Source organism: Brassica napus, chromosome C5 (genome assembly GCF_020379485.1).
Source record: "Brassica napus cultivar Da-Ae chromosome C5, Da-Ae, whole genome shotgun sequence".
Taxonomy (NCBI): Eukaryota; Viridiplantae; Streptophyta; class Magnoliopsida; order Brassicales; family Brassicaceae; genus Brassica; species Brassica napus.
Window position 1 is genome coordinate 48,298,993 of NC_063448.1, and position 13,784 is coordinate 48,312,776.

The 13,784-nt window shown below is 34.7% G+C and overlaps 1 protein-coding gene and 1 long non-coding RNA gene across 2 annotated transcripts; both read right to left on the minus strand.

Moving 5' to 3' along the window:
• Window positions 1–5,482: 5,482 nt before the first annotated feature.
• On the minus strand, window positions 5,483–7,659 carry LOC106400016. The gene is made up of 2 exons (XR_007323531.1): window positions 6,051–7,659; window positions 5,483–5,864 (listed from the first exon to the last, which is right to left on the minus strand). It is a non-coding gene; the product is annotated as an uncharacterized LOC106400016 (long non-coding RNA).
• A 4,885-nt stretch (window positions 7,660–12,544) lies between these two features.
• Window positions 12,545–13,193, minus strand: LOC106402133. The gene has a single exon (XM_013842806.3). The coding sequence runs from the start codon at window positions 12,997–12,999 to the stop codon at window positions 12,793–12,795; it is 207 nt and encodes a 68-aa protein (XP_013698260.1). The 5' UTR covers window positions 13,000–13,193; the 3' UTR covers window positions 12,545–12,792.
• Between the last annotated feature and the right edge of the window lie 591 nt (window positions 13,194–13,784).

Genomic DNA, 13,784 nt, shown 5'->3' on the forward strand with positions numbered 1-13,784 from the left:
GAGCCCATCTTCTGTATTGACTTGGTTTGGGCCATCTTTGGACCTAAACGATTTGGTTTTTTTAATATATTTTCTGTGACAAAAAAAAGACTGAAAAGGTAAAAAGTGTACAAACTTTCGACAGATAAGGCCGGAAGGAAAAGAAGAAATAGTCCAAAATGCAACCAATTCCTTAAAAATGTGTGTTGGGTTTCTTTTCTCCTTATTTTCATTAGGATCTATAAAAACAATAAACCACAAAACCATTAAATAGTTTTTTTTATCACAAATTATTCAATAGTCTTTTTCTCATCAAGAATATGCAATATGTTGGGTTTGAACGAAAATATTGACACTATGATGCCACCAGCCCAAAATCATTATGGTACATGTTATGTCTTGGTCAACTATTCAATAGCTTACAAAGCCTTGCTACATTATTCAATAGTCACTTAAATTTTTGAATGCTAGAAATTTTAATATGGTTAGGATGATGAAAAAGAATACTGCTTCTATTCAGTCAGTTAGAAAACAAACACAATTTTAGTTATGTGATATATGAATTCAAGCATGATCCTTACATTTGGCAATAAATGAGTATTGGTTTCATATGATGGTTGGTGTGAAACGTCCTAAACTAGATTTTGATCCGCGCTTTGAAAGCGCAGAATAATATTTGGTTTAAAATTACTTTATGTAATAAAAGTATAAATTATATATCTAATAGGTCTTTTTAGAATTATATATATAATTTATGTTTAAATTTGTGTGTATAATATATTTTAGTTATTTTTTAAGAACTAAATTTTTGGAAATTTTGAATCATTATCACTGATAATTTATTTATTTTAACCGTTTATTTAATGTTGTGATTTTATTTTAAATGATTTAAAATAAAATGAGATAATTCACTTTTATTGTCACACATTGATCAATGTTTTAATTTTATTATAAAAAAATTGATGTTACGATGTTTGTTTATAGTGACTCGTATTTATAAATACTTTGTATGTTTGATTTGGAGTAATAATGTAAATAATTTTACCAAATTGAACTGAACAAATGGGCTAATGTAAATATTTTGAACAAATTAATGGGTTGCTTTTTGAAATATTTATTTAACAACTTAATGAGGCTCTTAAAGAAGTTAAAGTACAAATCGATGCCAACAAAAAAAATTTTGAAACAATCACTATTAAAGAAAAAAACTGAAAAACTTGAAAAAATCACATACTTGGACCGTCATCTTCAAGATGTCCGAAGTAGCTTTAGTAGAGTGGGAGAGTAATCGAGTAGTTTATTCAGAAATTTGTACAAATCAAAAGACTCCAACTTCTTTCTTTCCCCTTGCACTAAACGGTTTCAACGATGCTAATAATTAGTATTTGCAATATTTAGTCAATTATGAGAAATATATATTGGATTATTTCCTTATCCCATAAAATTTGAATATTTTTCTTTAATAGTTTAATAAATTTTGTATTAATTACGGTTCAAATCAACTACCATAATTTAATAGTGTAGATTTGAAAAATATACTTAGATACATAAATAGTTAATTGTAGATTCGCAAAGAGATATTCGTTGCTATATTTTAGTGATACTAGGGACTTTTCCCGGGCTACGCCCGGGTATTCGTATAAGTTTTTTGCTATCATCCTAAGATAATTAATTTATAGGCAGATCACATTTGATATTTATCATTCGTAATAAGAGAAGACAGAGACAATTACCAATCTTCCTGAAATGATTATTGGAAAACATGTCTCTGAATCTTTTAAGAGCTTCATTTGGAGCAGCTGCTATACGCCTATATCACTTGCTTGAGTGGAGAATTTCTTCAGCTCTTGATAGAAAGAACAACAACGGCAATTAGGTTTGAAACGGAAAGTAAATATTAGGTAGCAACTAGACATGAGTGAACAACTGGAATCTCAAAACTTTAGCAAGGGGAAGAGAAGATAATACCTACATGTGGAGAATCAGCAGTGATCCTGAAGCTGCTCAAAACATTCTGAAATGGTAACAGATTGACTGAGATTCCATAAGAGAGAAATGCAATCAGAAAATAAGATTCAATTCTGGAACATACAAACAATTTGGAATCAAAGAAACATTGGAGGACCCTCATCTATGAGTTCACTACTCTAAAATACTTGTGCAAGGAACAAAAAAGGAAGATGATATACCATAGTTGGAGACAAAGAGTCATATCCTCAAGGTACATTGTCTTGGACTGAAAATCAATCCCAGTCGTTGCCTGCAAAACGAAGACCAGTCAACAAATTTTAAAGAGGTCTACTAACCAAATCTATTGGCTAAATTCTGAATAGCATTATCTATTCCAATTTTCCTTAATAACTTATTATCGCATATATGTTTGTTTCTTCTTCTTCTTACATGGGCTACCTGAGCAGAATCATCAGACTCAAGATGGAGAAGTAATTGCAACAACACAAATGAGCATATTGTAAGCATCCATACTTGTTTGCTTCTTTGGTAAAACAAAAAAAAATCTACTGACAAAGAATTCAAACCTGTTTCTTAGTGAATAAAGGAAGAAATCCAAATATAGTAGATGCCGAGTTGAGAGCCTGTAGAAATCTTATAAGCAGTTACATCCTGCATAAGGAGTACGTAAATTTTCTGCATCACAAAATTCATAGTAGACCTGAGATATAATACTAAAAACAACATCCAGTATTGAGAAAGAAGAAAAGAGCTACAAAATGATAAATACATATGCTTTTCTTAACACATTAAATACATATGTTTACAATATCAAATCATCACCTTTGACAGTGAGTAGACTTCAGGAACACTTTCTATAATCCTTTTGAGAATGACTCCATGAATCTTGTTGGTGCCTATAAAAGGTATATGACTGCAAAATCTTTCATATAATAGTTTCGTTAATTAAACTTTGTCCTGCTCTTGCTTGTACTGCCTGATAGACAATGTTTAAAAATGTCCAAAAATTGTGAGCTTAGACGCTGCAACTTCTTCGCCAAGTATCACCTGAGCACATCACATATAAATCAAGTAAGTTCATAAGCTGCTTCAGTCACATCATGATTATCCTCTACATCTCGGCTCTCGAAAGTATTGTGTGTGTGCATATATACCTTCTTCTTCAATTGATAAACGAAAGCTGCCATCATCACCACCTCCGACCATCTCACTTTTCCATCAGATCTCATCTGCTGCAGACATAACCGTGCCGTCTGAGATCCTTCGCCACTGCCATGTGATTTATTTACTAATATGGTTCATGATATGATATTTACCTTAATAATATGTGAGGACGATAACCATGTTCTTCTCCAGTATCTTATTCTTTTTGCTTATGTGTTCCTTCCCAATCTAATTCTCCTCTGTTGGTGTCGCTTGTCTTTGTTGTAGTATATGAAACTTCTTTTTGAAATCTCTGAGACGTAGTTGTTCATAGAATAGAGGAGCTGATTTGAGGGAAATTCTTGAAAGAATTTGAAGGAGCTCAAAGAACTGAAGAACTGAATTAAGGGACAAATAAATGGTTGAAAGAATTAGAAGAGATTAATAGAAGATGTTTGATAACTTTGCGAAACAGTCAATGAAACTGACATCAAGAGAATCGAGAACGTCAAAGGTCCTAAAGTAGTGTTCTCACCTAAAATTATTTTGTGTTTTTTGACAAATATAAACTAAATAATATGGGAGCTTTTCTTATTTTGATTGGTTAGGACACAAAATTGATTGGTCAAGAGGGGTTGTGGTCATGGAGATTTGCAGGGATAAACGGAGAAGACGAACTGTGTGAACCAAATCGATCGAGCGACCACTCCGTTCTATGAAAGGTGTAAGAAACGGATATTTAGGAGTTCAAAATTGGGTCTTTTCCGAAATATATCATGAGCCCATATGAAAAACCCAGAATTTATTAATCTTGATTTAAGCTAGCCCAAAATTTATAATTTCGATTTAGGCTGAGCTGACATGGCATGTTTGAGTCTTTCTATTGACTGATTTTTCGTGCCTACGTGGACAGGCTAAATGATTATCTTATTCTCCTTTTAGTATAGTGTATATATATATATATAGATTTAGATTATGTAATTATTAAAATTTGAAATATTTGACCCGCGTTTCTTTTTTCTTCTCCTTTAATATTGCTTTCATTAGTATATAAGTAGCGAGATATATAAAAAAAATATAGCGTAATTAGTGTTAGCAGTTTCTTTATTATTTTAATGAAATTGTTAAATTTAAATTTTTAAAAAAAACTTAATCACGTAACCTTCAAATAACAAGTAAGCAAAAGACTTTGACCATCTTGTTAAGTTCCTCAGAGCTCGGTAGAAACACTAAGAGCATCTCCAATGTAATACTCCATTTTTTTCCTCCAAAATGGAGTAAAAGTAAAAATAGAGTAAAAATGCTCCAACCGTACTCCATTTCTCATTTCATGATTGAGTGATGAACAAACCAAAAATAGATTACTCCATTTATGAAGTAAACTCTATTATGGAGTGAGATTTGGAGTTGGGTTGGAGTAATCCTTACTCTATTTCACTTTTACTCCATTTTAGAGGAAAAAATGGAATGGGGTTGGAGATGCTCTAGCCGTACAAAAACTTCAGTTTGTGCCATAGAGGCATTTTAGCCCATGTTCTCTTTAAAGTGATATGTTTCCAACAAACACCAATGCATACAATTCCTTAAGAGAAAAGTTTTAAGACTATGAATGTTGAGATTTATTAAGCCCATATCCAACTCTATATTATCTGATTAGTACGATATTGTCCACTTTGGGCCTTAGAGGCTGGCCCGCATGAATTTACTTTTGGTTTCCTTCCCAAAAGACCTCGTACTATTAGAGTTGGACAGCTCTTTATATATTAGACTCTCTTTGTCTAATTCTCCAATGTGGGACTTAGTTTGTTATATCACATTCTCCCCTTCAAACTAAGGATCACATTCATCTCATGTCCCACAACTGACTTCCAGGATCTTTTAACTTGATCTCTGCCACACACACCTCTCAATCCTAACTCGATGGGTCCCGTTCCTACTCGAAAGGTATTTTGGTCTTCTTGCAGATTTCTCGTCAACCTGGCTCTGATACCAATTGTTGGGATTTATTAAGCCCATGTCCAACTCTATATTATCTGATTAGTACGATATTGTCCACTTTGGGCCTTAGAGGCTGGCCCGCATGGATTTACTTTTGGTTTCCTTCCCAAAAGGTCTCGTACTATTAGAGTTGGACAGCTCTTTATATATTAGACTCTCTTTGTCTAATTCTCCAATGTGGGACTTAGTTTGTTATATCACAATGAATACATTTTCTTGGATCACCAAAGTCACGTGCACTGGACGATCACATGGCTATTATATTTGCTTGTTTCTTCATATGCCACACGAAACTCATCACCATGTAAAACATCAAGCTTGCTTGCGATCTAACATACGAAAAAAGAATAAAATAATTGTACGTAAATCTAAGCTATCATCAAAGAAGATATAAAACAGAGGAAGTATTCGTAGGCTATTCCGAATGGGTTGTGCTTCTTCTTCCACATGTCTATCACTTCCCACATGGTCGGAAACCAGAAAACCAAAGACATCGCAACATTCCAGAGTAAAGAACATGGATACTTGATAAAAGAAGAGCTAGAACACATGTACAAATGTTATAAGAATGATGCAGAGCAAAACTTTCACAGCCTGAGGTGTGAGAATCAGAATAGACAATCGGCTTGCACACAACTCCACGAAGACGACCTGCAATACATGAGACACGTAATTAGAGAGAGAGAAACACATTACCAAAAGAGTTCACTGTAATGGAGAAGAACATCTTGTTTCATGTAGCTGACTAAAGCTTCAACTTCTCGACATGATTCCTATAAAACAAAACAAAAATATAAAACTTTTATCAACCTGACCATATCTTTCTCAATTACTCGAATTATAATTAAAACAAAGATTGAAACAAGTATCAAATCAATGTCCTTGCTGTGATTCTGACGTAAAGCTCGAAACTTGATGCAATAGCAGTCACAAAGTTTTGATTTTTAAAAGATGATAACCTCTGAAAAATAAACAGTGCCAGTCAAATACACATCACAAGATCCGCCTTCAGCTTTGGAATCACACGTTAGAACCATAACACGTTTTGCATATTCGTCAGGCAGCTCCAGTTTCATCCTCTCCAATGCCGATATCATCCTCACCAGCACCAATACTCTGAATCGCATCTCACCTTACTTAAATCACCATATTTCAAATCAAAATCAAATCTAGTCATGTCCGTTCCCAATCCATTTTGTCCGCATTCTAAACCGATTAAACGAAGTCCATGAAGAACCCTTAACTTTGAGAGAACCAAAATATCTGGTGCCATGAACCCCCGTGAAACTCAAAGCTTTGTGAGGAATAAAAGGAATTACTAAAATATATTGCATTTAATTAAAATCATAGTTTAAAAATAATCCAATGGCAAAATCTTGTAAATATTGTTGAAACAGGAAGACACCTAAAAAAAAGGTCTTATATTTTAACAGTATCGATGAAAAAACTTTTTTGAACATTAATTGAAAAATCTTGACAAAGTACAGAAAAAAAATTACACGGGGCTTCAGTTTCGTGTATCAGCTCAAGCTATTGTTGATTGATAACATTGTAAAAATATTGAAGTCCAGAACATCTACACTAAGGGCATCATTATTGGTGTCTCTTAGGTTGAGGCCCTTAAGCATAAGGTCCCTTAACTTTTAACTAAAAACGTTAAGGGACTTCTCTCAAATCCCTTATTTAAGGGCCGTTCCTTAGCTTTTTTAGTTAAAAGGTAAGGGACCCTACGCTTAAGGACCCAGCCTAAGGGACACCAATAATGATGCCCTAAGGTCAATAGATTAAGTATAACAGTAGTATTAAGCAAGATCACCTAACTTAATTAATTTCCGATAGGGCGGACTTCCATTAATTTGTTTGATCGTTAATCTTGCACAAATGCGAAATAGCTACACTGAAAATAGCGCGCTCCAAACAAATTGTTATGGTTGGTAAAAATAATTAAATTTAACAAATTACAGGTGAAAATCAAATATATTTGAAATTTGTTATAAAAGTAATCGAAAAATCTATTTTTATTCATAACATAGAGGTTCCTTATATATGAGATTACACCGTCATAGATAAATGGAAAGATTATAAATCATAATCTTTTGGTTATGAGACATCCACAATCTGGTTCATAACACTCCCCCTTGGATGCCATAACCATTTAGAGCTTGTAATGTGCTTTAATGTTGCCTCATTAAAACCTTACCAGGAAAACTCAATTGGGACAAAACCATGGTGAAGGAAAAAGAGTACAACACACATTACTCCCCCTGATTTGGACATTACTGAAGGTCCCTTGGACCTCTCCAAATTTCTGCAATCCGTGGGTGATGAAGATTTTGGGCAGAATATGTTTTGTCCTCAAACATGATAGTTGGTTCTTCTTTACCATCGGCCATGCCACAATCTGATCGAACATATTGAGTCATCGACTTCAAATACACACACACGAAATCTTGGATGATGTTGCTGTGATATGCGTGTACCACCATGTGTAAAACATAACCTGTCTGAAAACAAATAGACAAAACCAAATAACCCCTCTTTGGGCTGGTTAGTATAAAATAAACCAAAATCAAAGGCTTCTTCGTCGTCCTTCTTATGGACCAATCAGATCAGTGTCTAAAACAAGATTTCTGCATCGTCCATCTCAGGACTAAATGAACTTCTTTATCGTCCACCTTTGGACTGAATGGATCATTGTCCAAAACAAGTGATCTCACGCCCATGTACTAGATTATGGGTGAGACTGGTCCATATTAAATCTCTTGAGTACCCTTTTCTGTATATACTATTTGATGCACAAGGATTTCATTGTTAATGTACTCAAGCTGTAATCCCAAACAAAATTTTGTTTTCCAAGATCTTTCATCTCAAACTCTTTCTTGAGATATTCAATTGTTTGTGAAATTGTATCCAGAGGTTCCTAGGATATTCAAATCATATACTTTGATGATTATCAATATTGCTCTCGAGAACTTGCTGTACTTTCAGCTCAATACCCTCTAGTACTTTCATTATCCAGTGGACCATATAAATATGTAGTTACTACATCAACTTGCTGCAAGTCTAATTTTCTCTCTTATGTAGCCAGACTTATGAGAAATCTAAAAGTAGTTGCATCCACCACATGGGAGTATGTCTCCTCATAATCTATTATTGGTCTTTGTGAGAATTCTTATGCAACATCAGCTTTATATCTCACGATTTCTATTCCTCACAAGACCCATTTATATCCACTGGTTTTAACATCATATGGCGTCTTAATCATATGGCCAAATACGTCTTTCTTCCTTAAACTATTTAACCCCACGTTTCCATTCAATCCAATCTGTTCTACGAGTGTGCACTCTTATATTGACGTGGGTTCATGATCCTCTCTTATATTCATAAATTCAAGTGTTACCTTGTATGCAAATAAATCATTTTATGTCGACATTCCTTATTGGTTTCATTATGTTCCAAACATGATATAATCGATTGAGATTCATTATTATCAGGACCTTTAATACTTTGCAGCTTGGCGTCCCAAGCTACATTGTTTGGTACATGTACCTTAGAGCCGGCCGGCCTTATCTCCATGTCTGGGATGATTTCCTTAGTAACCTCGGATTTTGATTTTGATTATCATTCTCTGAACCTTTCTTTTGTTTCCGAGGATTCTTATCTTTTGAAACCTATTGGTCTACCACGTTTCATACGTTGTCTAGACTTTGTATCAACTTGACTGTGTCTCTTCTTGGACATCAAATTCGTTGGTGCTTTACAAGCTGGTTTATATATGACTTAGTCATTCTTTTTCGGGTCAGCAAATGTGTCTGGCATTTGATTAGGTAGCTTTGTAAATGTATAATCTTTGGACGTCTATTTCACATTCTTTAGTCTGAGGATCTTGCCAAGACATTGATGGTTGATTCCATTCTATTTCTTTTACCATTCTTTTACCAGCTTTATTATTTTTCTCCTCCTGGTCTTAAAATAATCCATGTACCTGGCCTCAAATATAATCACCCATAGTTGGCTCAAAGTACTTTATTATTGTGGGAGAATCATATCCAACATATATCCACATCCTCCTTTTGAGGTCCCATCTTAGTTCTCTGTGGTGGATCAATTAGTACATAGACAGCACATCCAAATGTCTTATGATGGGGTATGTCTGGCTCTTGACCCGTTAATAATTGTGAGAGGGGATATCTATGCTCACTAAATGGCCTGATGCTTATTAACTTAGGTGCATGTAAATTTCTTGTGGCCCAAGCTGTGAATGGAAGTTTTGACCTCATAAGTTATGGTCTATCAGTCAGCTATTTGCGTTTTAAAAGATTTCGGCCAAGCCGTTCTTGGCATGGACATGTATCACAAAATTGTCCACACTTACCCCCATGGACATACCATAATCATTTAAACGCTTGGGACATGTATTCACCAGTATTATCTAGACATATAGTCTTTATTATGAAAAAGTGACTCGTAGCCGTTTTACTGGTGATGGCCTAATGAGTTTTCCTTGTGTACATGCTACACACGTGAGATTCTTTGGGATAACTCTTCTTATCTTTTAATGTGTGTCTTTTGAATATCAATTTTCGCATCATGTTTGGACCAGGATGGCCAATCCGGTCGTGCCATAAAATGTATATTTTCGCAGGCTTTTAGCCTCTACCATACTGATTTATTCATAGTCTAGGTCAGTAGAGAATGCAGGTATAGTCTTTATGACTTATTATGGCCTTGAGCGATTTTATACATATATCTAAAGAAACTCTTTGTTTCCTTCGCCCATTGTTTCAATATGGAAACTATTCATTCTTATATCTTTAAAACTCAATAGGCTGCTCTTGCTCTTAGAGCTGGGTGAATATAAGGCATCACTGATTTCCAGATGCATACCCTTAGGCAATAATATATTAGCCTAGCCATAGTCTTCTTTCAGACTGGCGATACCTGCTTTAGTACTTATATTGGCATTTTTCAGTGTACTCATATAGAAAAATCTTTCGTTCATTTAATCTAAGCAGACAATGTAATAGAAATAAATTCAAGGAGATTAAAATCAGAGAAAGCATACAAGCAAAGCAATCACACAAGTTTGATGTCGAAATCAGATTATCAACTTGATTCTTTTAGGCAATCATAAGTCTCATATTCCATAAGATCATCTTGATCATGTTCGAAATTATTTTCATCATCTTTATAGACCAAGTGGGTTTCAGGATTCTTCCCTTTCAGACTCTCTTTGATAGAGGTCACAAAAATGTTTGGGAGTCCTTCATATCTTAGCCAAATGGTTCCCCATTTCACATCTATGGCACACTGATTTGGTTGAGCTTTGTGGTTTAAAGGATATACCACGGCCACTGCCTTGACCATGGCTCAAATTGGGTTGATACCCACGGCCTCTGCCATAGTGATTCCCACGGCCAAATGTGTTATAGTGGCCATGGCCACGTCCTTTCCACCCTCCACGGCCATGACCATGTGGTCTATCATTCTGGACGTGGTTACCTTTTCTTTTTTTTCTTCTGCGGCCTTATTGGTATCAGGTAATGGGGTTAATCCAGGAGGTCTCAATTCACTGTTTCTCATCAGTAATCCATTATTTTGCCCAGCTAGCAATAGACTCATCCACAGACTTATAGTCTTGGATTCTGGGATTCCTCCAATCAAATAGGACCTTTGGTAATAGCACTGTTCTTTGGTGATCATATCTCGATTTTTAACTCTGTCCAAAGGTCTAGAGGATTCTCTATAGGCAGATACTGATCTTTGAGACTCTTAATAAGATGATGGCTAATAATTAATATTCTTTGTATTAATCTTTCTCATTTGGCATTATCGCCTTTTGTGATTCATTCACCAAGTCCTTTGACTTTAGGATAAACTCAGTATTCAGTGCTCATTTCAAATAATTATCTCTTGAGAGATTTAGGGCAGCAAAATCCAAGTTGATTTTCGACATCTCAAATCATATATCAATCAATTTTAGATCTCACAAAATATTTAACATACGGCCATAAACAAGACATGCTATCAAGTCAATACATTTCTAATAAGCAAACAAGCCACACGGCCAAAGGTGATATAATGCAATAAGGCCACACGGCCAAAGTGATACATGATGCATAATAAGTCACACAGATTTATCAAGCAAGGGTATCGACCAAACAAACAATTTCTATATGTTTTCATGCGGCCATATGGTTATAATGCAAACCTAGAATACTGATTCTATATGTACAAAAATAGAATTATGGAACCTTAATTTAAAACAATCAGATCATGCAAAGGTGATAATAATCAGATCATGCGCATAATATAAACATGTTGGTCAGAATGATATATGATGCAAACTGGCCATATAGAGAATTGTATATGTGCAAGGGTAATATTAAAACATTCATTCTTAGCAATCGGATTCTATATGTGCAAGGGTAATATTAAAACATTCAATCAAGGTTTAGCAATTAATCAATCAGTTTCAGGTATGAGATTTAGCTAGACTAACAATCAGATTCAACTAGGTTTTATCAAGACTAGCAATTAGGGTTTTATCAATCAATCAGCTTCTAGCAAATAATCTTAAACCTCAGAACAGTTGATTATATCATGAAACTATCAACCTAGTATAATATGAACCTCAAAACATTCAATTTGGATTATGCAATACACGGATTCTATTTTAGGGTTTATCAATTCGAATTAGGGTTTATATTATAACAGATTCTAACATGCAATATTAAACCTCAAATCATTCAATCAAGTTATAAAAATTATCAATCCTAACTCACACGGATTTAAACCTCAAAGAAACATTCAATCAATCAAATAAAACAATCCATGCACACGTAATTTAAGGTTTACAGATTTTAGGGTTTCACTTTGAACATTAGTTCATTCGATTATGGGTTCTTAGAGTTTAGGTATACCTTAAACCTTTGATGGGTTGAATGGACCACCAAGAGAATGAGCTTACGTGGACTGGTACAAACTGGAACCTTACACGGACTGGTCCAAACTGTTTCCTTGCAGTCCGCGAGCTGAGATCGGGTACAAGTTGAGATCAAAAGTGATTAGGGTTTATCGATAGAGAGAGAGAGAGATCGATGGAGATTCAGATAGAGATCTAAAACTTAGCTTAGGTTGAGCTGGTCGGGATCGTTGGTACGTGAGCTGGTACTTGCAGTCAAAGAACTCGTAGATCTGGAACAGTTTGATCACGGACTGGAACAGGCTGATCGTACAATTTGGAATAGTTGAGGCGTACTGAAACTTGCAGAGATCAGTCCACAGATCGATCTTGTTGAGATCAGTGGTCGAATACAGATCAGGGTCATGATCAAAGAGAGGTGATCGATAGAGATTAGGGTTTTAGCAATGGAGAGAGATTTAGGGTTTATGGTCGATATTTTAGCTTAGGGTTTTAGAGATCAATCGTGCTGATAACGTGTTATAAAAGTAATGGAAAAGTCTATCTTTATTCATAACATAGAGGTTCCTTATATAGGAAATTACACCGTCGTAGATAAATGGAAAGATTATAAATCATAATCTTGGTTATGAGCCATCCACGATCTGGTTCATAACAAAATTCTCATTTTTGATACAATATTACCATTATACGACAATATAAGCCCATTGTAAAACCCAGGCCAAACTGGAAAAGAGGGATATAAAAAGGGCTATAAAAATGGTGTAAATAAAATATCAACGGTAGGATTTAAGAACAGAGCCGCAAAAGCTGCAGACGATGGCTCTCCAAGATCTGCAATAAATAGGTATTAGACAAAACCTCGTTGAAGTCTTCATGTCAGCGATTCTTGCACCACGACCGCACCGAGAACACATTCCCGCCGCTGGTTTGCTTGCTTTCATCTTTCTCTTCTGGTCCACCATGAAACAGAAACACACCATTTTCTATCCTTCTTCAAATACAGAAATCAAAGACAGTGAATCTTGTAATCACACCGGTTTGTGATTAATCGGTCCTAAAAAAGTTGTTGGTGTTTCTTGATGATGCAGTTAGGTTGGAGATGTACAAAAAAACGACGTGATATGGCTTTAGTGATGCACACGTGTTTGGTCTAGAAGTTAGTAATTAAGAGTATGCGTCGGGACATTATATTATATAGAGAATTGTATGATATTTTAACGATTTTTTGACAGTACACATACGTACAACCTCCAACTCCTAACCGAATTCATCATTTTATTTTATTAGTAGGGAGTACGCGATTCGCGCAGAATATTATTTTATTGTTGTTACGTATGGTTTTTGAATGATGTAATTATATGGTCATTATTTATTTGTGAAGAGCATGATTTAGTATTTTATTGTGTGATGTAGTATTAGGTTATAGGTTAATATATTATGTGTTTGTCTTTTCAATAACGTGTTGTTGTGTGTATAGTAATATGTTAGACCATCTCCAACTCATCTCTATAATAGAGATCTTTAAAATAGAGGCAAAAATAGAGGTGGTGTTTTTGCTCCAATGTGTTCCTCTATAATAGAGGAATGCTATATTTGCCTCTATAAATAGAGGAAAGCTTTTTTTTCTTCTATATTTAAGGGAAAAAATAGCATTCCTCTATTTATAAAGGTAAATATAGCATTCCTCTATTATAGAGGAACACATTGGAGAAAAAACACTATCTCTATTTTTTCCTCTATTTTAAAAATCTCTATTATAGAGATG

Bases quoted from the DNA above. Each gene is read 5' to 3' on its own strand.
- LOC106402133 (XM_013842806.3), bottom strand. From the start codon at position 12,999: ATGGTGTGTTTCTGTTTCATGGTGGACCAGAAGAGAAAGATGAAAGCA.